Source organism: Pocillopora damicornis, chromosome 12 (genome assembly GCF_964200805.1).
Source record: "Pocillopora damicornis chromosome 12, jaPocDami1.2, whole genome shotgun sequence".
NCBI lineage: Eukaryota > Metazoa > Cnidaria > Anthozoa > Scleractinia > Pocilloporidae > Pocillopora > Pocillopora damicornis.
In genome coordinates, this window is record NC_142681.1 from 17,132,428 (window position 1) to 17,160,410 (window position 27,983).

A 27,983-nucleotide genomic window follows, 5' to 3' on the forward strand; every position below is an offset into this window, starting at 1 on the left:
AACTTGGCAGGTGTTTCCGGTCAGAGAAAAAATTTAAGGCGACAAATCAAAATACGAATTTTTTGAGACATCATTTTACTTCTTTTGAAACAATATAGGTTTAGATGAGTCAACAGCGTAATTGAATATATATCAGCCCATCAGTGGAAAATGACATCAAGCTGAAATCCAACTCCTAGACAGATTCTAGAATAAATGATCGTCTTCTTTGCTTTTTTCTGTCCTACGTAAAGTAACGAGTAAACCACATGCTGCTCGTTCTTGTTCGTCGCGGCTCGAGTTTGAAATTTTACGAAATTTAGAATGAGAGATTGCCTAATTGCAATGATTTGTGGCCTTCGAGAGAGCCCTGTCGATTAACGTTGAGATATATCGGGACATGAAAGGTTCGCATTATTTGCATAATTTTAAAGTTAAGAAGTGTTCTTTCTCCGCTTCTTTACTCAACTTACTATTTAGTTTAATTTTTGATAAATGACGGACTGTCCTGGCTCAACTTAAACACTGAAGAATACTGATGTGGTGGTTGCACACCAACGTTCTAAAGAGGCAACGTTGTATAGGGGGATGTAAAAGCTAAGTTTAGCCAGCAGAGAATAACTAAATCGCCAAAGGGGGCTCACTGAAAATGAAATCCTTTCCAAGTTAACTTTTAGAATGAAATAGCCTTTCAGAGGGATTACCTTCGAAATATTATGGAATTTGTCACTTGATCTTATGTTTATTTAAATTTAAAAAAAATCGCTTTAGCTATTTTATGACACACACCCAGGGAAATCTGCAATAGACTGGCCTATTGGGAAAATACTATCCCTCGCGTGATCTTGCGGCGTAACACAATGTTCAGCGTGATCTAAAAACCGGAAGTTGCGTAGCATAATTTCTCAGAAATCAAACGTTTGAAATATTAATAACGAGTAAACCACCCGTATTTGCATTTGACCCTTTTATCCTGTCAGACACCGTTCGTGTTAAGTCGCCTACTGAACAACTCATCAAAGTATCTTCAGCCTTGTAAAATTTTACAAATTTTACAGGTTCTTAGGAACGACATTCAAAGTTCCGTCGTTGACGAAACGTCGTTCTAAGGTAAGCTCTAAAATAATAATTAAAACTGGGTGGATTTTTGTCTCACCCACTTGTGCCCCATCAGTAATATTGCAATTTTGTATTAGCTAGGAAAAACTTATTATATATATAGGAGGCATGAGGTCTTCGTATAGGTCTTTCAGTAAAGTGGGCATGCAACAACACATTAGGCCCGTATGATTGCAGACAAAAACAAAGTATCAGTATGCTATTGATCTAAAGTGCTTTGTCCCTACTTTCTCTATTTTCTTATAAGAATGTTTAGTGAAAAACGAGAAAACTGAGTGTTACGAGATAATCTGAAACACTTTTGCTTTTAATTTTGAATATGAATTACCGGCCACGTGTTATATCCTGTGCGCGTTGAAGAAATGGAAGGAGGAACCAGTTGAAAGGGAGGATGTTGTGAACTGCTCCTTGCTTATGCTGCTCGTTCTTGTTCGTCACGGCTCGAGTTTGAAATTTTATGAAAATTGCTTAATTACAAAGGTTTGTGGCCCTCGCGAGAGCCCCGTCGATTAAGGTCGAGATTTATCGTGATATGAAAGGTTCGCATCATTTGTATTATTTTTAAGTTAAAACGTGTTTTTTCTCCGCTCTTTACGCGCCAAACAGCTTACATTTGCACCTGCCATGAAAACGTCCTAAGTCCAATCAAAACATACCCAATCACTGCACTAAAATGAATATTAGGCAGCCTTTCACGTGCTTGATTTGTATTCCAGCAAACAAATTCCATTTTGCCAAATTAGACTTCGCTTCATCTCGTGTCATTTCCATGTAAAAGTATTGCATTTGATCACGTATTCTAACCACATTGCTCAACTCCACGGAAAAAATTCACATGTTACTAAATGCTTCTGATAGTGAATTTTTCACGCAATTCTCTCGCATTTAGACTTTTCACACACACAGAGGGCAAAGTCCAGATAGGCAAGGAGCTCTCTTTGAAATAATATCCTTTCCTCTTGTTAATGTATCTTCCCTACTCCTCAACAAAAATATTGACGAGTTCTTTATTTCAACCCTCGCATAGGTAATCACATGATTTCGAGTACAATTTGGAATGAATAAGCACGATAGATTTTTTCAAAGACTGAAAACATTTACAAGTGCTTATTTATTTCAAATTGCACGAGAAAAACCATGTGATTACAAATTAATAATATACATAAAAAATATGACTGAGATAGCTTATCATAATTATGCAGAAGCAAAGCGCGTGTATCAACTGAAAAAATTATTTATTTAAATCCTGCGGGTGACATTGTGCGTTCGGTCAAAACAACCGCTTGCGATCAAAGGAATAATATACGATGATATTTTCTCATCTTGAAGGCGCAAAAAAGTTCAAAGTCTGGCTATACAGTTCAAAGCATCGTTCAGTCTGCTTTGTTACTTCTTTGCGCTGAGTTTTCCCTCTTTTGCATTGAATTACCTGAAAACTGCTCTTATCTAACCCACCCGGTACGTTAACACTGGATTCGCTATATTTCTTAAACATGTTTCGTCTTGCCGGCTGGGCAACGACCTGGTGACCCATAAATAACTTACTTATTCTCTCTTCTCTAGACTTAGTTCTTGAAAATGCTAAAGCGTGCTATGGCCGTTTGCCCCCAACTTTCTGCCAAATTATGACATGCTTAAATTTCGCCGAAAATTTTAAAATCAACAAGCATTTCACGCCATTGTAAACCCCTCTTCTACTTCGTAAATGTCCTTCATTTTACGTACAAATTGTAGATATATCTTTAATCTTCAAAACTCAGCACATTGATTTGGAAATTAGTACCTCTAAGAGTCAGAAAAGTAAGTTTTGTAAAGCCTAGTGAACAAACTTTGCCCCATTTTTCTCTTAGTTGGGGCTCATCTAAGCGAAGTCACGTGAACTCCAAATGTTGGATTCATTGTCTCCTTGCAGTCGTTTTCTTAACATCTATAGAATGCGAAAAAAAGTTATTGGCAACGTGTCGTTAGAAAGCACCAGTTTTCATATATTAGTTTTTAAAGAGGTGCCACTTCTTATTTCAAGTAGTCTGTGAAAATTCAAACATCAGTCTAAAATAATGCTGGCTGTCACCCCTTACTCCCCGTAGGAGTTTTTTTTTTATTTTAGAGTTTTTTTTTTCAGGAATTTCTAACTTTGGCTCGAAACAAACAGTTTTAGAAAATTGAGAGTATTTCGACTTTTTTCGAAAACACTGAAACATTTTGCCTCAAGTTACTTCGAAAACCTCATAAAAAAATCACAAACAAGCATGTGTGTTATCAATGGAGGCGAAGATTTAGTATGTTCATGTTAATCTGACAACCAGAGCCGATGTGCCGGTCGATGTGTGGCACTCGTTTTTAAGCCTTTTTAAGCTATTATGCCTTTAGGGGGAGGGGGGGAGTTCCTCCTATCTATAGGCTCGTGGGGAAGTGCCACTGGATGAAGGTTGCACGGCTGGATTGACTTCAATGGGTTTGCATTTTCAACACAGTTACTAGTAAGTAGGGATTTAAAAATGGGAAGATTAGCGGTTAAAAAGTTGTTACCCTATTACCAACAGTGACTAAGTTGTTGGTCTATCATTGGCCCAATGATAGACTTAAATGGGGTATGCGTTCTGAAAGACCAACGGCGCATGCCACCAAAAAAAGTCTACCCAAATACTCTCCCTCGCCCCCAGGTTTCGAAGTTTGCCTTTAAGAGGAAGAGAGGCAATGATACGTACCGTACTGACATTGGCTAAGTTCCACAAATGCTCGGAGCAGTTACTAATTTAGCGGAATAACCTACATATATGATTTTTTCATGCAGAATGGCCGATGGAGGTGAAGATTATTACTCAAAATTCGACGAAACTGACAGTGACGATTTCAGGGAGGAGTTTAGTGAGGATGACTATGCTCTGAACCTTCGTAAGAGAATTAAGAGATTTTTCTCTGTAGTGGTTTTAATGTATGCAAGTGATTGTCAAACTGAGTTTCCAGGTGGCTCTTTACGGGCCTGTAAAGGTCTGTAAAGTGCCGTTAATCGAATGGAGAAGCAGTCTCTTTCTTTTAATAAATGTTGTGGGTAGTAACATAACGTTTCAGCTTTCTGTCAAACCACCGGTCGAATAAACGTAGCATCTCAGGTAATTGCTTTGAAAACGTTTATCTTTCGGGTTAATCTTTGTTTTTTCTTTAATCTCTTTTTGTGTGTGTGTTATTGGTTTTTTTTTTTACAATAAAATACCAGCACTGTGTGTTTCTCAACTAATTTTCTCTAAACATTTTTACCCTAACAATGCATCAAACATCGTAACATTTTACTTCTGTTTTTGAAAGCGCGGGGTTCGTCTTTATACTATGGTCAGCTAAAATGCGGTTTCTCTTCTTGTGGTTGTGGGAGATGAAGTGGACCAAAAAGTCAGTGCCCTGGTCATCGGGTGTTGTGGTCCAGGTGCGAGACCTTGTCGGGTCAATATGTCGTGTTCTTAGGCAAGGAGACGCTTATTTTCCCCTCCTAGCGCCTCTCTCCACCCAGGAGTAAAAATGGGTGCTGGCGAATTGTCAGGGAAGCCTGATGAAATGTTGGGGGGTAACCTTGCGATCGACTGGCATCCCATCCAAGGGCGGAGTAGTAATACTCCTAGTAGCTTCATGGAAATCGGGATAAGCTCCGGCTAGATGGGGTACTAGGCTCTATTACAGACTTTACCTACATGTGGTTGACTCTCCTCCTACAGATATCAATCTAATAGTAAAAACGAAATAATACGGTTCGCGCGGTTTCATTCCTTGCACACAAACTGTTTTTCGATAATTTAACTTGCGTAGAAATCTAATTTTGTGGTTTCTGCTGTAGCTGGTAGTGAAGAAGAAGAAGAAGAAGAAAGAGAAGAAGAATTCCAACTGGAAGATGAGGAAGAAAAGCTAATTGACGAGAAGAATGAAGAACAATTAGCAAAAGAGCTAGGGACACTAACTATAAATGAAGGTTATCTGACTTGTATCAAATCATCTTTTGCCGAGCTAAATATTCCCTCCTCCAAACGAACCTATAGCAAATAATGTTGCATATTCTGCATCCTTCATTGTCACCTGGATTTTCGGGAAAATAATCATCACACTACTTAAGTTGTGGAACAGAATTTAGTTTCCTTACACAACAATTTTTTGAACGATGTAAGTGGAGAAGCTGTCATTGTGGACCCTGTACTTCAAACTTAAGAAACTCGACAGAAAGGATGCTTTAACTATCGATAAGATTTTGTACCAGTCTATTTGATCGTTATAGGTGAAGGACCAGAAGAACCTCATGTTATGCGTTGGGTCAGAGAGAGTTTTTATGGCCAAAGAGTGAATACGAGGTAAGGATACAGATCAGACCGCGATTGGTCAGTTTATCGTCGTAAAACGCTGTACTGCCATGCGGGAGGTTGAGGGTTCGAGCCCCAGACCGAACCAACACTCAGAGCCTTAAAATATCTGAGGAGAATGTGCAGCCTTTGTCATGACATCTGCAAATGGTTATACATTCTAGTCTTCTCGGTTAAGGACGTTGTTGTAGGTAATTTAGTGTTAACAACTAGGTTGAAAACGTAAATTGGCCACCGTAAAGAGGAAAAAAGCTGACGTTTCGAGTGTTAGCTCTTCGTCAGAGCAATTGGAGTAATTGCGGGTTGTGTGTGTGTTTATATGCAGAAAGTGGAGCTACGTTATTGGTGGGAGTATTGTGACGAGAAAACAAGAATAAATTAGTTGAATGAAAAGCGCTCGTTGATACCGTGGGGATTGAGAGTGCCGATTTGGAAGATAAATTTTTGCTCTGGTGTTTTGCGGCTTTCCGAACTGCCTAGATGTAAGGAAAGGCCGCAAATTACCATATGTTGTTTAAAATGATTAGGGAGATTAAAGTGTCTAGCGACCGGTTTGGATGCGTCCTTGTTATTTCTTTCCACGTCGCGTAGGTGTTCTCGGAATCGGTCACCTAGTCGTCTTCCTGTTTCACCAATGTATAGCTTATTGCAACAAGTGCAAGTTATGCAGTCAATGACATTGGCGGAGGTACACATAAATTGATCAGTGATCTTAATGGATCTCTTAGGTCCCGATATTTTCTCTACGTTATGAATGAAAGGACAAGTTTTGCATCGTGAGCGAGCGCGTTTGAAAGTTCCAGATTGGTAACGGGTTTGAAATGAATTTCTGACCAAAAAGTTGCCTATGTTTTTGTCACGTTTGAATGAAATTAGTGGGGGCTTCGAAACGATAGTGTCAGTCTCTGAATCGTTTTTGAGTCATTTAGAGTTTTTAAGAATGATAGATTTATCCGTGTGGTTGTGAGGGCGAAATATGAGAGTGAATGGAATGCGGTCAGTCTTTTCCTTGTCAGCCGTTTGTAATGCTGACTGTCGATCAATTTGTTGGGCGCGATGGTCGCCCACCTGAACGACAGAAACAGGATAGCCACGTTTATCGAAAAACTAGCACATTTGCCTCTGATTTTTCGGAAAAATCAGATTCGTCACTAAATAAACGACGAAGCCTGAGAAACTGTGAAAAAGGTATGGAGTTCTTGACGTGTGATGGATGCGAAGATGAAGAAGGACGCTGATGTGTTGCGTTTTGGTCTTGTTATTGTTTATACATTTCAAATATACCCCATAGGTATTTTCTACATTGAAAGAGGTGGGGCAGTAAGGGAGGAAGAAAAAGTAGATGGAAAGAGAATTTATAAGGCACGTGAAAATTTATGAAATGACGAATTTTAAATAGAGAATTACAAGCACCCAGGAATGAATCAATCGTAAATTTTTCGTAATTCTGATAGTAAGAAATTTAGAGTTTGAGTTGCAGCTGCATTCAGCGACCTAAAACTTAAAATCCACCTAATCTTGGAACAAGCATTTAATATTTTGAGAACGAAAAAATGTTTCCTCGAGGAAGAAGTGCTCAGTATCCCTTTTCTGCTCAACAGGTTTGTCAACATCCTGACAGACTTTGCAGACGCGGAGATTTTCCTGATTGACGGTGATTCCTTGCTGTTAGAAATTGTTGGTGAGAAAAGCTTGGACTGGAATAACGGGGGACAGTTTCTTCATCTAACTTACTTAACGGAGCGATTTTTGCAAAAGTTTACAGAGAAAGGTTAGTGCAAAGATGGCTGAACGCTTCCAACAGGGCAGTTTTCATAAGAATGCACATATAGGTTATCTTCACCTCAAACTCAAACTACATTTTGGTTCTTATAAAATGAAAGTAGAATAAGCGCGGCGAGGAAGTCAGATGATGCTGTTAATTTTCAAAAATAACAATCATATGTTGAAGTCACCGTTTAGTTTCCTCTCGTTTTCTTTTTCACTTGCAAGGAATTACTCGCTTAACTCTAAGTCGTATAAAGTTTTCCTCCTTGCATTGGCATGTTGTTATTCCCCAGTGGAGGAGCTTTCTTTACTCTCCAGAACAAACACAAACAGCCCCATTGAAGTGCTCAATGACGCCATAACTATTTTCACTAATGAGGATTGGAAATGTACTCGAGTCCAGTATGTTGTTTTTCATGAGTTTTCCAAGTGGTGTATTGTATAACAAATTGATGAATACGATGAATGGGATAACAGGTGACGTGACCCCCCCTTACTTGATCGCCCCGAGTTCCGTCGCCCCCAAAGAAGCACCGTCACCCCCCAATGAAGTTCCGTCGCCCAGAAATATGGTTCCTCTATTAAACTTAAGTCAACAGTTAGGGGCGACGAATGCATACCTCAGAGCGACGGAATTTTTATGGGGCGACGAAAATTGGGGCGACAGTGCAAGGAGGCGACGTCACCTACAACTGATGAAAGGTTATTTCCCGTTATTATAATCCACTCAAATTTTTCATCTTGTGAATGGTGGTTGTTCCTTTCAAGGTGGCGTTTTCCACATCGTCTTTCTTAGAGAAATGGAAATTATGTGGAGAAGTAATCCGTTCTTGCTGCTCGCTCGAGAAGCCCTTATTCTTCATCTCCAGCATAACACAGATTTTGTTGTGAAAACTTCAATGGTGGATTTCTGGGGACAGGAGTGGAATGATTACGTTAATGACGAAGTTCCTGCGTTCTTGCTGTTGACAGATGCTGAAAACATTCCTTGGAAGCATGGCAACCTAAAAGAAACAAAGCAATATTTTTTCCGGTGTCTCTTGTTTCATTGTCTTGCACATGGATTGAATTGTGTGTTCATTTCGGGCATCCAGATAACTGCCACCAAAGTGATGGGATTTTACATCAATTCCTCGGCTATTCACAAAAACTACTTTACGAAGGTAAAAATTATTTTCACCGGAAACTAAAAAATTATCAAGAGGCGTAGGATTAGACTGATCCACTTTCACGCGAGACTAGTTTTTAATTTATTGCAATTGCTTTGATTTGCCCTTAAAAGCACGTTGGTCGCGGAAACTCATATTTCCCAGTTAAACAAGCAGTTGCAAAACTGAAGGAAAACTTGACATGGCAACTGTCTTCTCCCCCACACACACGTTTGCTTGTTTCCTGTTCGTTAGGTCCTCATGATATTTTACTCAGTGTGATTGACCATTTTGATTAATATGGTTTCAGATTTATTATACTCAATTAACGATAAACCCTTAAGGCAGTTTTTCCCTCTCACTGCCTTCATTTGAAATCAGGTGCAACGTGAATGAAATATGAAGAGTTGCTCTTTTCCCACACAAACATCCCCTTTATAGATAATAAAACTTACAAACGTGTTTTATTACATTTATTGGTTTTTTAGTTTGAACAGCCAATAAGGAAAACATGGCAATTTCTAGTGAGTGGCTGGCAGGATCAGGCATATAAATCCTCTCCGAGACGGTCGGAGACTTTTCCTCGAGATACTCTTGTGGGTGATATTCGACACAGTTCAAGCGCACCATTAAGGTTTTATCTAAAATATATTTATAACTTAACGGTCTCTGATGAGATATTCATTTTGGAAAGTCCTCTTGCTGAATGTTCAATTGATCCGACGCCAAACAACGCAAAATCAATTTTCTTGTTTTTCAAATAATCAAATATTTTATTCCAAATTGAACGTTTGGATCCTCTTTTAATTTGAAGAAAATCTGAGAAGCATTTGTCTCTAAATGTTATTTCTCATTGTGCACACATGATTGCATACAGATTTGACCATGATCTGGTAAACGGTGATCGGATTTGAACTCGGAAAAATGAATTTCACGCAATTGGAGGGAGGGGGGGAGAGGGGGGCGCTTATGTATGTAGATGTGTGGTTCTTGATATTGTCGTTTGCTGGTGATTAATCAGTTGGTATTGATTTATTTATTTTATTACTTTAACACGTGGACGTACCTCAGATTGACATAGAAGCAGAGGTTCGCAAAGCTCTTCAGCCTCCTCCACAAGGTGGCTGTCGGCAGGTTGCCGCAGTCCTTGGGTGTGCGCTGATCCTTTTTAAAGCTGTCAAAGACTCTAGAAACACCAAGGTACGTACGGAAGGGACACATTAAGTGCAATTAAGAAATTTCTTAATCACTATCTATTCAAAAATGTTACTCACGGAATGATACTAAAGTCTATCTTTCCACTACGCTTACAGAAAACGATGAAAATTGAAGAGGACAGAATGAAACTTTTCTTGCTTCATATTGTATTACTGAACCAACTGCCGTTGAAGTGTAGAGCTCACTTCATAGACGAGAACTTGTTGAATGAATTCTGCAGAGCGAAGGATGGTAACGTCTTTCCCTTCAACGAGGTCAGTGAGGTTAAGTAACAAATTATCGTGCCATGGACTCTCTCGCAATGGACATTGTCCTAAACGGAGATGTGCAACTTCAACTGCATCGTTTTTCAGACAACAATGCATGATATACATTACAGACTTTTGCACGAAGCGACTAAACATGGTTAGCCACCTCTTTTATGTCCATATTGATAGCTGTAACCGAGCCTCGACGAATTAGGTAAATCTTGAAGGTGAAGATTTTCTAAAGAATTCGGCATAAAGGAGGTAGTCTATCTCTTCCCACAGTGTATGAGTAAGCAAGGCTTAGTTATTAAAATTACTTTGAATTTCATGCCTCCATTTTCGTTTTAGAAATGTGTTCATCGACTTTGCGGTTTTGGCCTCGAGAGGATTTATGTTGAAAGGAACTTTTTTTTTTCATTGTTTCGCATTTTTGTAGAGCGTACAACTTAAAAAAAAAAAATGCCCAGCACTCAAACGCGTGATGCGTTAATTATCTGCTGACAGATCCATAGGTGTTTATGGGAGATTTTAAAGACAGTACAAGATGTGCAGGGGGATGCAAGTAGAGACCAAGCAGGCAATGGCTTTTTTAAGTCTGTAGCAGATTTAATGGATGGGCGTCTGGTCCATACGCTCTTTTCAGTTGTCTTGCAGCAAAGGTCAAAAGGCGTTGAAGGTGGGTTATAAAAATGACAAGCCAATGAGCGCGTTCATTGCGCGTGAGAAATTCCCGACGAGGAAATAGAATTCTTTAGGACTGTTAGGACTATTAGGACCGTTAGATTTATTGTTTTTTTTTTCTGTTTTGTTTAGATATTTTTTTGTTTTTTCGTTCTTGTTCATTTTATTGTTTTTCTACTTACACGTTTGGTGGGAGAGCACACGGGTACAAGTTAGCTACAGCCGTGTTAATCATCCCTACAGTTTTCACTGTGCTGAATACGTGCAATAGCTTGTAACAATCCAAATTTAACTACACCTGTAGTTATATCTTCTTCATAATTATTTGTATTTACTTGTATTTACTTGTATTAGGACTCAGTCTACCAGGGGATGTCATCACGGAAGTAGAAGATGCGTGGAAAAATGTTGTAGATGTTGTTAACAAGTCATGCGGTTCCCATTCCCTTGAGGCCGAGTTTTTTCCCTTTGCCGAGGATTTGGCAGATTTTCATGTGGCAGTTGGTGAGAAATGTTTCCAGCAAATTCCTATGTGTGAATCTACTAATTTATATATGTCCTTTACCTAATTTATCTCTACGTTCTCTAATTAAAGGGTTTGTTTTTCGTTTCATTTGGCATGGATTGTGAATTTTCCTTCTCTACTCTTCTTTCGATTATGGAAACATGGTTTAACCTTGTTTACTTCAATTACTGAATTACTTTTTTTTCGCAGTGTTGCACGTAAGAGACAATTAAGTCTTGAAAAAGTCTTACTAGGACTTTTGAAGTCAATCTAAACTGAACAGGACAAAACAAGTCAGATATTGGATCATTCAAATAAATAAGTTAAATAATACGCCATTTTGGCTCTTTTCCCACAAAAAGAAGTTAAACATCCGTTTTTACAGCTGTAGGCGAGATAGTTTCAATTAATTTTTGAAAATTGAAGCATTAATTTCATATTTTTGAACCGCCAAATCAGGGGACGAGAACTGAAAACATTTATTTTTTTAAATTTTTTTTCTGCTTCAACAGTTTCGGTTGTACGTTCTGATGCAAACTCTACCATGAAACTTAGGCGACTTACTGAGGTGCAAAGTGATCTTGTGAATGACTATGCTGGAGATATTCGGACAGAAATTAACGCCATTTCAGAGTAAGATAATAAAAAGCTAACGCCTTTCATGTGGCTTTATGCTTGGTTTTTCCTCGTTGGGGGAACTTGTTAAGTCTGCGCGATTCGTCCTTGTCCATTTGTGTCCGTTGAACTCGCAGTTCGTGTGGCTTACGACTGCAATTTAACAAAGTTAAACGAGATGCACAGTTTTCAAAACCGTGAAACATTTTGTTGTTGTTATTTATTGATTGAGTTTTTCTATTTGTCATATAAATGAATATAATTGAAATGCTAATTTAAGCACGGTCAGGCTCGAAAAATCCGACGACACCTCGTAACTAAGAGATTTCTCGCGCTTCAGAAACCTTTCCCCTTTTATTATCAACTACGAGTTCAGGAAGTTTCCAAGCATTCCAAGAGAATGCAAGACTAACTGAATTGACGAGTTTCGTCAAGCGAACTCAACAGAAACCCTGAAAACGATTTGTTATTTTATTTTATTATGCAGTTTTTTCTCTCTTTTTTTGTAATATTATTTCATGCCTGGTTTGTTCATGCTCCGCAGAGAAATGAGTGATGACGAAGTACCCAATGTTGGCCGAGAATTTGATGAACGATATCACTGGCATTCTCTTAAGCCTCTTTCTGATGATTACGACAGAACAAAGAAATCTATTACTGGTATATACCTTCAAGCTTATTAAAATTGAAAGTTAACCAGCAAAGAACTGTTTTCACAGTATGAAATCGCAGCACATCTTTAAATTATATTGTCAATACATCTCTTTTCAGAAAAACCTCCAAAAGATCGTAGGCAAAAGACACGGTATTTTCAAGATAAGCAGAAATATACTCTCTATCAAAGATTATACGGCGATTCACTTGTTGGTGGCGCTGATCAACAAAAAACGATCGTTGCCCGAAAGTCAGGGTCAAGGAAAAAAAAACGGAAAAGAGAGGAACCTAAACCGGTTAGTTTTGTCAAGGAGAATATTATAGAAGCCTCTAAATCTTAAAATAAAGTCCTTCATTAAAATTTCTTATACATTGTTGGGACGTTTGATTCGAATAAGATATGAGATATTTTGGATGTTTTGCATGATTTTTGTGCTCATTTGTTTGTTTGTGTTTTGTTTTGTTAGTTTGTTTCTTTGAGGGAAAATGATATTCACCCTCACTGGGAATGTAGAGTAGCCAATTCATTGGATTTATTTGAAGAGTCTACTCGACAATCACTTCGAAATTCCAGTCCGAAAAAGGTGTTTCCCGAACTTGTCTTAAGAAACACGCTCACTTTCGATTTTTTTTTACAGAGCAAAAAGGCTTTGGAAATGAAAGAGGAAAATCTTAAAAATATCACCGGTAAGTCGTTTATATATAGTTGTGCCCATGAAAAGGATCATGTCCATGAAATATCATCACTTTTATGTGTTTCGTTACTGTTTCGCTGTATTACTTCTATGTGCCATAGACAAGGAACCAGTGTAATAAGATAACAAGTACGGAGCTGATCTTCTCTAGTTTACTGAAATTTGCGCCAATGGAGAATTACGGAAGAGAAAAAATTCTGGCCTCCACGGTAATTAAATGAAAACTGTGCCTCTGTGCCTCTGTGCCCTGTATATCTGAGGTTAAATATCCTGGGTACAAAATACTTGTGCTCTCGCTAGGGATGCTTGTTTTGTAACCAACATGATCAAGACGTTAATTTCAATAAAAAAAAAAGGATTGAAATTTATTTCACATTTTTTTTTTTTAACAGAGAAAACGGAATCGATAGATCAAGAAAAATGGGATAACATTTTGAGAAAAATCGAAACAAATCTGAGGAGAGATGACTTCAGTAATGTTCTCGAATTGGTTGATGATTATCTGTTAGACTGCAAATCTCCGGAAATTCGTCTTCACGCACTCATGACAAAAGTGGACTGTTGCTTTGAAGCCTGGAAACAGACAAGTAAGTCTAAGTAAAACGTAGTGTTTTCACAAGACATTACGGTAGGTAAATTGGGAAGCGGCCTTGTGCATGTTGGTGTTCCAAGTCAGTTCTCTGGGATCGGAACTCTTCTTTTCGAGTAAATCCCGACAATTCTTTTAATAAATTTACCTGCGACTTAAAACGCGATTGAAAATGCTCTGTTGAGAGAACAAGGACGGGATTCAAAAGTAACAAATCTAAGGGTGCGTTTGCGCGATAAGGATAATAAAGTTACACTGCAATTTAACTAATTACCATTTTTCTTTTCTAGGAGATGCTGAACCAGAAGCTAATGATTTGAAATATCCTGTACTTTTGATGGAAAGTGTCCATAAAATTTCTCAAGACTTCCCAAGTGTTCTGAATGATGAAGACAGAAAGAAACTTGCTGGAATTATGCAAAAGTTGGGATTTGACGACCTTGTTCCTTTGTTTTATGAGATGCCATTAGATCATGAGAGAAAGGTAGACAAATACCATTCCACATCAACTATTCAAAGTTTACAAGTTGCTCAAAATAATGTGGTCTTAACAGTCTTACTCTCATTATATTTCAAACGACTCTTTGGACCTTGTTTTAAGTAACGAATCACGATTCTCATCGACACCACTATACACTATATATCGTGCAAAGTTACAATTATACACAATAAAAGTTACTGGTGAAGAAATGATCATCGGAGGTGAACTGCAATAAAGTAAATTACAGGAAAGAAGCCTATAGCGGGACATGTGACATGTGAATGAACTTGTTTGGGAATATCAAAAAAAAAATTTGCTTACATAGTTCTTAACTCTTTATAATAATGTTAGTAATATCTTTTAAAGATATCCTTTTGTCCAAAGATATTGTTAAAGAAAATAGTAATGAGGACTGATGAAGTAAGGATGATGAATACCTCAGAATTATAAGTCAGAAATGTATTTTGATCCTAGACTGAACGGCTTTTTGTTCACACCACAAGCATCAGATTCCAACTTGAATACATGGGGCATTTGCTGAAGCGGGAAGTGAGAACCGATCCGGACGATCGGGTTAAACATTTTATTCCGGATACATGGCAGGTATATATTTATAGACATATTTACCATGCGTAATGGAAGATATGCTCATGCTTGAAACATTAATAATAGTTGTAAAAGTCATGGTAAGTTCCCTTCCGAGGCCGTTTGTTGGTATCATTTTGCGCAAACTTAGGAAATTTTCTTGTTTAATGCCGGAGTGTCTTTTGTTCATTTCGAAGCGCGAACTTCTCGATGCTGTCGATAACAATGAATCAGCTGTGATAGTAGCACCAACTTCTTCAGGAAAGACTTACGCCTCCTACTACTGCATGGAGAAAGTTCTGAAGCAAGACAATGATAGTGTAGTGGTCTATGTCGCACCGACAAAGGTAAAGTGGCATTCCCTGGCATTTCCTTTCTGTAAGTAAACAATCCCGGCCTAGTTATGTATCGTGGCGGGGTTCAACGAAAAGTGTGCTCTAAACACCATGTAATTAAACATATAGAAATGTTTTACTCACCAAATTTCGAGAATTCAAAAAATATACAATTGAATGACCTTACCCTTTAAAATTGTCTCTAAATGGGCCTAAAACTCGACCGTGGGCTAAAAACAGCTTAATAATTTGGCCACTTACGCAAAACAGTACCACGCCTTTCACCAATATATACTGTATGGTTGTCGCTGAAAAAATTTTTTGAGTTAAGATTACATATTGGTGGAGCTCTCAAATTTACAGAGAGAGAGCCAATAGGTGGATTGAAGGAAAGCGGCCAGGTTGGTAAGCAAGATTCAGAATGTGGCCTCCGTGGTTTAGCACATTTAAATGCAAGATGACGAGGTGAGGCAACTCATTGAAGTTTCATAACGCGATCAGCGGCATAATTTCTTTAAATATTTTATTTGTGGAGGGAAACTTTACACGTTTCCTGGTGCATTTTTTCCCTTTAAATTCTCAATGGCTGAAGAGTCCACTTCATCTGAACGTGCTTCAAAGCCCAAATACTCACCTAAACCTCAGCCAAAATTTGTCTGGGTCGTTGAGGTTGAATAACATCAATTATTTATTGTATCATTAGGATTACTAATCAGTTCTTACTGTCCCTTAAGGCTTTGGTCAATCAAGTCGTTGCTACAATTTATGCGCGGTTTACAAAAAAGATGCCTGGTGGGAGATCAGTGTACGGTGTTTTTACGAGGGACTATCGTCGCAACACACTAAATTCTCAGGTAACTCGAAATTAATTTGAAAATCGGTAGGCTTAGTAACTTTCGTTTTCCCTCGGATCAACTCATCTTTTCTGCAAAAGTATGAGAAAATGCCTTAGATCTCACTGGCTTAGAAACTTACAATTGTTGGGTAAATACTTTTAAAATTTAATCCTTATTCAGAATGAGATTTCAAAAGTACCTTACTGTTTGCCAATTTACCTACAGATTCTTGTTACAGTCCCCCAGTGTTTGGAGATCCTCTTTCTCTCTCCGCGCCGACAGGATTGGATTAGGAACGTAAAATACGTTATTTTTGATGAGGTAAAAGAGCATCATATCCTTTTTTTGCCACGTCAACATGTGAATATTTGTTGAACATGCAGTTTCGCTGAGTTTCCTTGTTCAATTAAGTAGATGAGTTTATTGAAAAAGCTATTCAAGGCTACTTCTTACATGTCTGTTTCCTTCGTACTTCGTGTTTAAATAGAGTACTGTTTCATTATGAGCTGTAGTTTCATTAACTAAGTTATGGAACAATTTGCCCTCTCAAGTATATCTCTCAAGGGATGGAAATGACTTTAAAAGTAAATTGTAAGACTGCAGCTTTTAGAACGTGTCTTATAGTCTTCTCGTCATGTTTTTAGCTATCTTATGGTTTTTTTAGTTTAGGATTAAGCTTTTTTTATATTTTACGCATTTATTGCTAGTTGTTGTATGTTGACTAAGTTGTTTTAAGATGGTGTGATATTATATGTTAGCTCTAATTTGTATAGTTAACAAATAGAGAAGCCTTGACTGTGCTCTGTTCTATTATAAAGCACGCAGGAAGCGGCTAGAGCACGAAAGAAGTGTAGGGAGAAACACGAGACGTATTTTTCATCATTTCTGTTTTGTTCTGTTTTGTTTTTGAACTCTGAACTTTATATACTATACGAGTGTTGGCTGTGTTTGATTTTCACTACCGTACGTAAGCTTGCAATCTAACTGAGCGTGAAAATCTTTAAAACTCGGAATGTCTATTTTGTTTTTCCTTTGAGGATATTCATATCTGCCTACGTTTTAATAACGTAAATAACGGTGCCTGGTATGTTTACAAACCTTTCTTTGATTCTTCTGTTACTACTTGCCGGCTCGCTTGTTCCGAAATTTCACTTTCAATTATCGGAAAAAAGCTAAAAAGAAGTCCCGGGAAAGGTCGAACATGGTACAATTTGGCAGATGGCGTGACAGCTTTAGCTCAGTTCTATGCTCTATACTCTCATAGAGCACGCTCTTTCAACCAATGACAGCGCGCGTTATATCCGAACTTTATTATAAATCTTATTCATACACGTTCTTATTTTGAACGAATTGTTAGCTCCTCGACGAAACGTGTTAAAATAAATAATTGATTGATTAATTGATATTAAGTTATCTATTTTTACCCTTATCCGCAAGTGTAGAATTTAAGGGAAATAAGTCAGACTGAAGTAAATTCTATGACGCTCTACATAGGTTCACTGTATTGGTTCCGAAACTGGAGCTGAAGTGTGGGAGCATCTCCTTCTTATGATTCGCTGTCCCTTCCTGGCGCTATCAGCAACCATTGGAAATCCAGAGGATCTAAGACTGTAAGAATTGAAGAGATATCAGTTTTTCTCCAGAAGGCTTCTGTTGAACTACTGGAAGTATCATATTTGCTAAGACTTTCTTTTTGATAACAGAGGTTAAAAGCATTCATTTCCTTACGTACAGCTGGCTGCAAGCCGCCCAAGACTTTCATGAAGAGCAGGACAAGAAAAACAATGAAAATCTGAGGGAGTCATATCGGGTCAGATTAGGTGGGGAAAAATATTTTGTAAGGCTTATCCTCGAGTGTCTTTTTACCTATTTTTTCACCTATTTTAAACTCAAAGCCATTTCTACTTATTGGTTTTTTTTTTCGTGAGATGTTTGTGACATGACGGTTCGCGAAGGTAACTACTTCCTGTTAAGCATAAAGTCGATAATTATATTTCTTTTATAGTGACATACCATATCAGTTTTTTACTGAGGAACTTATCTCTACTTATTCCTAATTTTTCATTGATTTCTTCTGATTCCTTGCTTATTTTTAAGTTCAATTTGAAGAAAGATACTCCGATCTGGAGAAGAGCATTTTCCTTCCAAGTCCTAATAACGAAGGACAACATGTTAACAACGACAGCGAGGAGTTCGTGGGACTTCATCCATGTGCCCAGCTAGGATGCAAACAGGTCAGGCGTTTGATTCCTCTTTAGTACATTCAAGATTTGTAAGCTTTAGAAAATCTTTACAGTGGCTAATTTACATTATCACCTTAGCTGATAAAACCAAATTATCTTGTTTTACTACCACTGACGCAGCACCACAGTTTCTGTAGAAGGTTACCCCCCCCCCTTTATTCAATATTATAACAGTTTAATTTTAGTGACATAAGACAAAAACCAAAGTGAACCATAAGGTTGCATTTCACCGATGAAAATAATCGCGATTACATTGATTTTCCCTCAGTCTACAGGTGGAAACTGCATTATTACACGTGTAATATTTTATTTTTTTTGTTTATAATAATGCTTATTAAATAATTTAAGTAATGTGTTCTTTCTTTTGACATCCGTTTATTCGTTTGCCTTCAATCTAGATTCAATTCCCATAACAGTGCATGGTTTTCTTCTTTGGAATCGGGTTATCCGTTTTAGTTCATATGCTAAGATGAATATACTTACGGGGAAAACACGGGGAAAACTATACACGGGAAGGACACACCCATAAATGACGTCACCATCACCGACATGTCGCTCAAAAAAAAATTCTATGCTGCGATGCATCTGTACAGCCATAGATCACAGTAGACGTCAAAATGTGGTAAGCATATCAAGAGCAAATTCGGCTGCACCTCGTCTGCCACTTTTTTGTTCTTGCCACATTTTAACGTCATCTGTGATCCATGATTGAACAGACGCATGGCAACATGAAATCTATTTGTCAAATTCAAAGGGTTTAGACGAAAATCTAGGCGTTGTAAGTGTCGAGTTCTATCTTGATTCGTGTTTTGTCGGCAAAATCCATGGATTTGTAACCCAAACGCTACCCTCCCTCTAATTCGAGGTACTTACCTAAGAGTCTCACAAGCTATTTTTCTTGCACAAACAGCTTCTAGAAAGTGGTTTTCCAGGTGATATGGCACTTACACCAAAAGAGTCTCTGCAGTTGTATGACACTATGGTTAGTGTGTGGCCAGATTGTGAATCACTTCAGGTGAGTGCACTTGTCATCACTATTTCAATCTTGTAAATGCCGGTGGAGAAACAATGGTTAATGTGAGTAAAATTTCTCTCGGCAGCATCTTTGTCCTGAAACATATTTCCTGGAAAATAAATTGATCCAAAAGCGTCATGCTCGGCAATACGAGAGAGACCTGAAGAGGGAGTTCAAGTCTTGGGCAGACAGCACAGAGTTGACAAAGGTAAAAATGTAGGGGTCGTGGGGTTCATATCCTGTACATGCCTGCATTTTTCAGGCTTTATTTTCAGTACTGCTTGATTAGTTTTCAGAACTGCACTGATGTCTCTCATTTTCAATTATTAATCCGCAGTTTTAAATATATCTTATTCATTGACTGACAGTCGTTTTTTATTTGTTTTGCATTGCATAACCATGCTCAAAAACAAATGGAAAAAAAAATTTTTAACAAGCAATAAAAACGAAACACGCACTTTGTAAGATACAGGCTCTAGTTATTTTGTGTATTGAATAGGATCGTTGTTTTTGTTTTCTTAGGTTCAGTCAGTTATTGATTCTTTAAACTCAGTTTTTTTGGAAACTCATTCGTCAACGGAAGAACGATGGGGTGAACAGAGTATGACTTCGTATGGTAAAACATTCATAAAGAAAACTTTTGAAAAACTTATCAACGAGCTCAAAGCCCAGGAGAAACTGCCTGCCTTGGTATTTAGGTAAATGAGAATTGTTAAGAGTTAACTTTAATGAACAACACTAGATCTTACTTAACCCTCTAACTCCCATGAGTGACCGAGAGAGAATTTCTCCTTACAATATCAATACAGTATCAAGAAGACAAGTGATGAGAATAAAGAAACATATCGATGACGGGACTCTTAGTTGATCTAATACCAACTTCTCTAAGCTAACATTATAAGAATTGTATGGCAGATAATAAGGAGAATTACTAATGAGGTCTTGGGAGTGAAGGGTTAATCAGTAAGCAAGGGAAGGTTAGCACAATGTAACGTTACACACTAATGTGCGGTGAGAAAGACACAACTAATTTCAAAGGTTTACTACATTTGAAAGGTAGTAAACCGATAAGTTGTTCACGAGGCCATTTCATAAATATTTAACCAGAGATATTATCATTTTCTTTTAATTTTGGAAAAGCCAGCGCTTTCAAAAAGGAGAAAAGCTTCCGGTAGATTTGTTAGTTTATCAGGACTACGCATATGGAACGCGTTAAATGAATGACGAAAGCCTGAATTTTCCAGCAATTTTTGCGACAAGTCCATAATTATTCATCGTGGTAAAGCACACTGATCATGAAATATTGATGTCTGCCCACGATGTAATAATTTCTGATGTGGATCGTAACCGTATGTTACATTTAACTGTTGGTCTTTGTCAGGCGTAAAGGTCAACTTGATGAGCATTAGCTTTTGAAATACTGAGCATCGCTGTGATAATTTGGCTTTCAACCGCTACTTTGGAGGCTCTTCTGTTGTTGTGTTTTTCGTTATTTTGTTTTGCGGGGCTTCCATCCATCTTGGATAACATTTCATTAACTCTTTAAACCCCAAGAGTGACTAGCATCTAATTTCTCCCTACAATATTACTCCTGAAGCAAACATTAAGGTCATGAGAATAAATGAAATGGTCGCTAGGGAAGGAACCCTTTGATTGGCAAACAAATTCTCCTTGTCAGCAACTTAGGAAATGTTTAAAGAACAGTGTGGAGAATTGGCGTACTGATGTTACGTTGTAAAGGGTTAATAAGCGAATATTCGTTCACTTTAATGCCCCGACAGTAAGTGGAAAAAGAAGAAAATCCAGGTGTCAATGTTAAGATATGTATAATTCTTCTTCATAGCGATGATCGTAAACTCTGCGAAGTTTTGGCCCTCGGTTATGCTCAGAAACTAGAAAACAAGGAACTAGTTATGCGAAGAGAGGCCGACACAAAAGAATCAAGACTTGCACAGAAGAGACAAGAAAAAGCTGAAAAAAAGTTGCACAGAAAAAGAGATGAAATACAGAAAGAAGAAGAGAAAAGGTAGTCAGTTCAGTGATTCGGTCTGCCTTGACCGATTTATGATCATGAAACTACAGTTGTCTGGAACTTTTGTGACCTGCCTTTTTCCTTTTAGTACATTTATTGTTCAATCTTTTATTTGGACGGTTTTCCGAAGTATTTTTTTAAGTTTTAGGGTGTTCTTCTATAGCAGAGCTTGAGTTGTTGTATATTAACTTCTTACTAACCGAGTGTGCAGGTCGGACGGAGGAATATTGGCCCGAAGGCGTGACAATACGTACAAAAACGACTGAGGGTCTTGTTGTTGTTGTTGCTGTTTCTTTTGCTTGTTTCCTATTGCTTTTACATGGTATAACTGCTCTCCAAACAGATTAAAAAGCCAACCGGATGAGCAAGATGAGAGTGTTTCTATTTCAGCCGTGGATAAAATTCTACTCAAGTGCTCATTGGCATTTACATTTGGGATTGGAAGAAAGGTAGGAAGCAAAGGAATGTTGTTTCGATAACAAAACCGGTGTTTTGTGACTTTCTTTTTTTTGCCCAGAGGATCTATTTTTGAGTTTACTTCTTTAAATTGCAAACCAGAATGCTGTTTTTTCGGAACAATGGAACAACTCCATGTCGTAATTATGAAATGCTAGCGGTAGCCAAACAAAGATGTCCTCTTGCAGGAGCTAAATGCCACTGAACACATTTGAAAAAAGCAATTATTTCTGACGCACCTATCAAAAGAGGCATTGTGAAGACAATTAGACAATTTAATTGATAAAATTCATTTGTAGGATTACGAAAAGATAACAAAGAGAATCTCGTACATCCCTGACAAATCATTATTTAAGCGGGCTCTAAAACGAGGAATCAGCTATCATCATGGCGGATGTAATGCGAAAAAGCGTTCCGTGGTGGAAATGTTGTTCAGAGGCAAATACCTTCAGGTAAGATTCCATTAGTTGTATGTAAACTGTTAAAAAGTCACATATTTAGGTGTACTCGCGAAAGCGTTTTGATTTTGAATATTTCGACGTAGAGTATGATTCTAAATGAAAATTTACACCTTAAGGCTGAGTGTAAACGATGATCCTTATTGAAAGGGTGTCTCCCTCGTATCCGCTCATGGTATCATCCTCAGAATTTGATTAGGCTTTTCGGTAGAAAATGTATATTCAAGCAAACCTTTGAGAACCAATCATGCGATTGGGCACACAGTTTGAGATCTAGTACATCGCATTACAGTATTTACTTACCTTTTTAGGTGGTTAATTCAACTGCAACGTTGGCTCTTGGTATTCACATGCCTTGTAAGACAGTCGTGTTTGCCGGAGACTCGCACTACTTAAATTCACTGCAGTACCGGCAGGTAATTGAGTGGGACATATCTAACTTAACTCATGGTCAGTTCTCGCTGTTCGAAATTTCTCTAGTTCGGCGTTTCCGTGATTGTTAGCGATTTTTTAAATTGTTCTTTCGATGTATTTCTGTCAATCCCTGCATAGCAAAACGCAGGGGTTTCTATGAAAGTCGATTACCGGCGGTCTACTGCCGCCTATAAAACCTTTCACCGCCGTCTGTTTAGTCTGCGAGTAGGCTCTCGTGTTCATCACAGCCATCGAGAGTCGTTTAAGGGAAACGTTTTTGAAACCTCTGCATAACGAGGTTCCCTTAACGCATGCGGTGAATAGGCTTCACAGCGTCCAATACACATGTATATATCGAATGCTTGAAGGATAATTTTTGACACGTGCCACTGAACAATCTTTTCCGTGATAGCTGTAATACTATTGCTAATACCACGAATGTGAACCCAGGGCTTTATTTGTCATTTTCAGATGTCTGGCAGGGCGGGTCGGAGAGGTTTTGATCCCGTGGGAAAAATCATTTTCTTTGGAATTCCTTACCGTAAAATCCAACGCCTCATGACTGCAAATATCCCGAAGCTTGTCGGCAACTACCCCATCACTGTCTCACTGGTTCTGCGGCTACTTCTGATGACGACCCAAGCAGATGACAAGAAAGATGCTCTCACTAAGGTTTCGAAGGACTCTTTTGAATGAATTTTTTAATGGTTTCCTTTTTCCTTAATAGACAATATGATAAAATAAGATAAGTTACCTTCAGGCAGTAAGTGCGCCCTTTGTACTCGACTCACGCTTGATTAGAAAACCTATTTTTGCCGATATAGCTAAACTATGAAAAAAATAAGTTTCTGCTGCGTCATTGTTCAGCGCAGGAGATACTCCCAACCTAATTGAATACAAATACTTCATAATCAGATTAAGGCAAGAGAATTAACAATTACGACTTTTACATGTGTTTACAATGTTGACCGTATTAGATGTACTCGCACATCCTTTTTTTATTAGGCCCTAGCATTGCTGTCTCATCCTTTTATTTGCCAAAAGTACCCGCAAATGGAAACCCAGATCAAGCTACATTTCCTCTTCAGCGTTCAACTTTTAACTAGATTGGTGAGTGGTACGACCAAAGGTTTTCTATATCTCTAGTTGATACATGAGTCATTGAAAACGTTTTGCCTTCACAGTATTATCCTTTCTGTATATTTGGTGAGGTGTGGTCTCTCACAGGAGTAGGGAGAGGATTGCCTAGGGTTTAGTAAGCTTAGCACACCATAATTTGATCTCGTTACGTGACAAATCAACATCTAGTAAGTGGAATTTCAAAGCCAGGCGAAAGCTTGCACGAAGGGATTTATAACCAAAGTCTTTAATCACTCGTTCGTTTCCAGTCTCTTATAAACAAAGAAACCGGAGCTCCACAGGAAATGGCCGGACTGGCGACCCATCTTCACTACCATGAACCCTCCAATTATGCCCTCATCAGTTTTCTACAATGTGGTCTCTTCCACGAGCTGTGTCAGCCAGGGACAAACGGTAAGCCCGCAGCTCCTTTCAAACTGAACGACTGATTAGCTAGGTGACACTTTTTTAAAGCTTTTTGGAAGGATCACACTTTTCAGACGCTAAGGGAAAACGATTCCTTAGCAAATGATTTTATGTAAAATCATAAAAGAAGGGGAAAATTTCTCCAACTAGAGAGAAATCGAGTTGTCCTGCCTGGTCGTTTTTTAATCCAAACTGTGGTCTTTGTTCGCCCTTGCTGCTTACCTTTCACCATTACAGTTCCTCTCTGAACTTAACAATTGTGCATATATCAATTTTTATTGGCAAATGTTGTATACACCTTATAGCAAGAAGTGGCTTCTAACAACACATATAATGAGATGCTTTGTCACGTGCCTCTGGGTTATCGCGATGGGGTAACAAAGGAGGCCCGGGAAACATATTAGGAAGTAAGGTCGCTTGGCTTTAAGGGACCTCTTTACATTGGTTGATAAGTCTACTCTCGATTGGCCCACAAGGCGCCACACTTTACTTCGGATTTGTTTGTATAGGGTACATAGGACGATTACTAATCCTCCCTAGGTGGAATGTCTATCCACTAAAGATAATTCGCAGCTTCCCTGACAGCTCTACGCTAATCAGATATACTTCCGGGGGGGAGAGAGGTATTGTGAGGATAAAGTGTCTGGTCCAAGAACTCAACACTATGACCCAACCAGGTGTCGAACCCACACCTCTTTACCCAAAGTCTAGTGTGTTCACCGTCAGTCCACTGCGCCTCTGATTTAATCTGGAGGGTCTTTTTTAACTATACTGTTAACGCCGGCGTATTTCTCTTTGGCAAACTTTGGATCCATACTTCGCGTTAATTATGCTTTTTTTTACTGTGACAGGTAAATTTTCTGAAGATGTTATGAGGAAAATGGTGCTTGTTCTGAGCCACTTATTTGGAAGAACTTATGTTCATCCCTCGATCATGCTAAGGACACCATCCTCTTCAAAAGTAAGCATACCCTTCCCTTGGATGATTTACTGGTCTATTCTTAAAATTGATTTGTTGTAAAGCGCGAATTGAGGAGGGGTTCATCTTGAAAACGAATTTAGTTTCGGTGCGTTATTTTGTACTTACACACGTTCTCAAAAAAGTGCTCTAAACAGCACTTCTTTAAAAGTTTCATTTAAAGTCTTTGGAGGTGGTCGTGAACTTTATGAAGGATATACAATGCACTGGAAAAAAAACTGAAACCAGCTTTACCAAAACGAATGAATTTCTCTCTCGCACGTCAAAATAGCTTTTATAACGCGTGACTGCTAAGCGTCTTGAGTGTACAAATCATGAAAACGTTTGGATTTTGGACTAAATGCAGGTCATTTTGGAGGATCTCCCGAATGAATTTGTCGAGGCAGTCAAAAGCTACAACCGTCAAGTCACCGATGTGTTTAGTCAGTACCTTGCCACAGTGGCTAAGTGGCTGGAGAAAGACAGAGGAGAGGATAATAAACTCCCTTTATCAGGAATAGGTGAGAATTATTTAATGTGCATTCTTGTTCGCATGATTTTGATACTTGCTTGCACAGTAAATTGAAATATATATTCTGAGAAAATGTCACTTTGATAAAGGGATTCCATGTTGCCGTGAGTCTGTTCATCTGTTCAGTAATAAATTACAGATGAGATCGAAGTTTGGTTAGAGCAAAAATGTGGCACAAGAAGCGCAGTCCATCGAGAGTCACTGATGTCCTGACCACGTTGTGATCTCATCTATGATCTTTCACTCGACAGAAGTACGGAGACTTGGAATCTGTAGCGTTTCTTTCGTATCATGAATAAAAAAAAGCGAGTAGTGATTTGATCAGTACGTATGTCCTCCTATAGATCAAAAATAAGAACAACTCAAAACGCCTGTATTATTCAGCTTATTTATATTTGAATCAAAACATGTATTGATCGCTGAATACAGTCGAACTATTTCTGTCGCAGAATTTCCGAAAAAAGCCAGCATTGATGACATTGACGAGAACGATATGATCAAAGTCCTTGCAAACTCTTCTATACAGTATTCGGCTTGTTCCTCGTTCGCTGCGCTATCAGGGAATACAGAATTCCAATTACATCCTTCAAGCCAAAGAACGAATGGCCAAAGTGAAGATGAGGTTAACAGTGATGAGGATGAATGCGAGGAAGAGCCACTTAAATATCTGCTCACGGTGAAAAATGATCCTTTCTTTAGTCACGTTTGGGTGTCTCTCTTGGGGCTCTTTCTAAGCACAGTATCAGGACAAAATGTCTCCACAATCTTTAATATACCACTTTCACACAAGCAAAATGTGTTTAGTTGCACCGGGTTTAATTGAATGAAAATCAGATACAGAGAAATGAAAAGCTGAATTTTCCATAGCTAGGTTTCAAGTAGTCACTAAATTGTACTTTCAACGTCCCAAACTTGAAGTAGAACACTGGTTTTAGCAGCTTCTATGACGAAAACAATTTAAAACCGTTTTTGAAACAAAAAATAGTTTTAAAACATGTTTAAGCATTAATGTGAAAGCAGTATTAGGTTTATTGGTAACACTCTGCCTTGAAAGGAATCATTTATGGTATTTAAAACGATTCGCCAGGTCCCAATTTTGTCGTTCGCTTTTTCAAGAGCTAAAAAAAATCTTTGATCCTCTCTAATTTTTGATTTACAACGTAATTAAATGACCCTCTATATTTTTTTTGTGTTGTTTAGATCATTCGTCAAGGTGTCTACACTGATATGAATCTTGTACCCATTCTCCCAGTCAAGAATACCCTGCCCCTGAATGCTTATGCTTTGGACTTTTTCAAGCATGGATCCTCCACAGTCATTGCGAAAGAAAACGGGTAAGAGAATGACAAAGTTTTTTTTACCCAATTTGCTGGGTAAACATGCTGTAAATAAGCATCAGTCTTCCTCCATTTGAACCGTTCTTTTCCTTTTAGTTAATCTTATTCTTAAATTTCCTCACGTGAAATTGTTAGATTACAAAAAATTGTCAATTTTGTTTAAGGTACTCTCCTCTTGCTAGGTAGTTTTTTCATTTCCAAATCTCTTTGAATCTTGTAAAACATTGGTTTTGAGTTTGACCATGTGCATTGATTTCATAGAATGCAAGCTGGCGATGTCTTTGATGCTCTCAAGGAGTTTTACCTGACTATCAAGTCAATCAGGTAATTCTTGTTAATTTTTAGAGAAGACGCTGGGGTCAAAAAGGTGACTGTATTGTGATGGAACACTGTCCAGGGTATAAAACAAATGCGGTTCTATATAAGGTTTCCTCATTATAGCTTGTGCATACATCTATTGCACATTAAAAAGTGGCTAAAACATAGCTTTGTTGACGTTGCCATGTCAGCCATCAGAGCTTTAGTTTTTTCCCTTTTTTAGTCCAGGAATTACACACTGCAGATTTATTTCCAAGTATGATTTTAAATTTCAGCACTTATTATGGAATGTAAACTAATTTTCCTTTACCACAAACCCTCGCAATTTGAAAGAAAGTGTAGCTTTTTTACCATTAGTAATGTACACGATTCAGTGACACTTCACAATTACTGTTGTTTGATTAAGTTACCAGGAAAATGACATGTTTATATTTTCTTTTTTGTAGTTGTTCACTGGAAGAGCTCAGTGTCTATTCTGAAACTGACAATGTAGTTTTGGCTTTTAAACAGCTGGCACAGGAGTACGGGGAGAAATTCAAAGAGGCGTTTGAGGCATAGGAAGTTGCGAATTCTCGTGTTCAACTCGACATCTGACTCGTTTCGCTGCGCTCACTAGTGAGCTATTGAGTTAAACACTCGAAGAGAAATTCCTTATCTACGCGCGCTCATGTATTATTCTCTATTTGTTTATGACTTATTTCTTAGGGAAAATCCGCAATGTTTTAAATCACCAACTTCCGGTTATTCTGTGAATGCTACGCAATGGCAAGGACAACAGATCAGTTATGATTTTCCATTAAATGATTAAATGTTTATCATCAACGTCACTCTGTTGTATTCGATTAAATAAGAAAAAAAGGGCAATAGCCGCTCTGTGGCG

General features: G+C 38.2%; 1 protein-coding gene and 1 pseudogene across 1 annotated transcript; one reads left to right on the plus strand and one right to left on the minus strand.

Moving 5' to 3' along the window:
• The window catches only part of LOC149036763 (uncharacterized), a 386,542-nt pseudogene that overhangs the window by 62,179 nt on the left and 296,380 nt on the right, over positions 1-27,983 (minus strand).
• LOC149036764 (putative ATP-dependent RNA helicase DDX60) lies at positions 937-27,924 on the plus strand. The gene is made up of 40 exons (XM_089188904.1): positions 937-1,089; positions 3,893-3,993; positions 4,925-5,056; positions 5,357-5,429; positions 7,040-7,209; positions 7,974-8,368; positions 8,842-8,948; positions 9,409-9,553; positions 9,667-9,825; positions 10,324-10,495; positions 10,855-11,004; positions 11,518-11,638; positions 12,165-12,280; positions 12,392-12,570; positions 12,913-12,961; positions 13,362-13,556; positions 13,849-14,042; positions 14,514-14,642; positions 14,822-14,971; positions 15,694-15,813; positions 16,021-16,116; positions 17,290-17,405; positions 17,530-17,615; positions 17,893-18,029; positions 18,949-19,053; positions 19,139-19,261; positions 19,576-19,751; positions 20,897-21,079; positions 21,429-21,534; positions 21,841-21,993; positions 22,311-22,415; positions 22,885-23,085; positions 23,419-23,523; positions 23,802-23,946; positions 24,810-24,919; positions 25,284-25,437; positions 25,898-26,124; positions 26,649-26,782; positions 27,047-27,109; positions 27,550-27,924. The coding sequence occupies exons 2-40, from the start codon at positions 3,894-3,896 to the stop codon at positions 27,659-27,661; spliced, it is 5,493 nt and encodes a 1,830-aa protein (XP_089045030.1). The 5' UTR covers positions 937-1,089; position 3,893; the 3' UTR covers positions 27,662-27,924.

Excerpts from the sequence above, each read along its gene's own strand:
- LOC149036764 (XM_089188904.1), top strand. The coding sequence starts at position 3,894 with ATGGCCGATGGAGGTGAAGATTATTACTCAAAATTCGACGAAACTGAC. Across the intron at positions 9,554-9,666 it reads AAGACTCTAGAAACACCAAG|AAAACGATGAAAATTGAAGA; the intron begins GTACGTACGGAA and ends CTACGCTTACAG. Across the intron at positions 11,639-12,164 it reads GAAATTAACGCCATTTCAGA|AGAAATGAGTGATGACGAAG; the intron begins GTAAGATAATAA and ends CATGCTCCGCAG.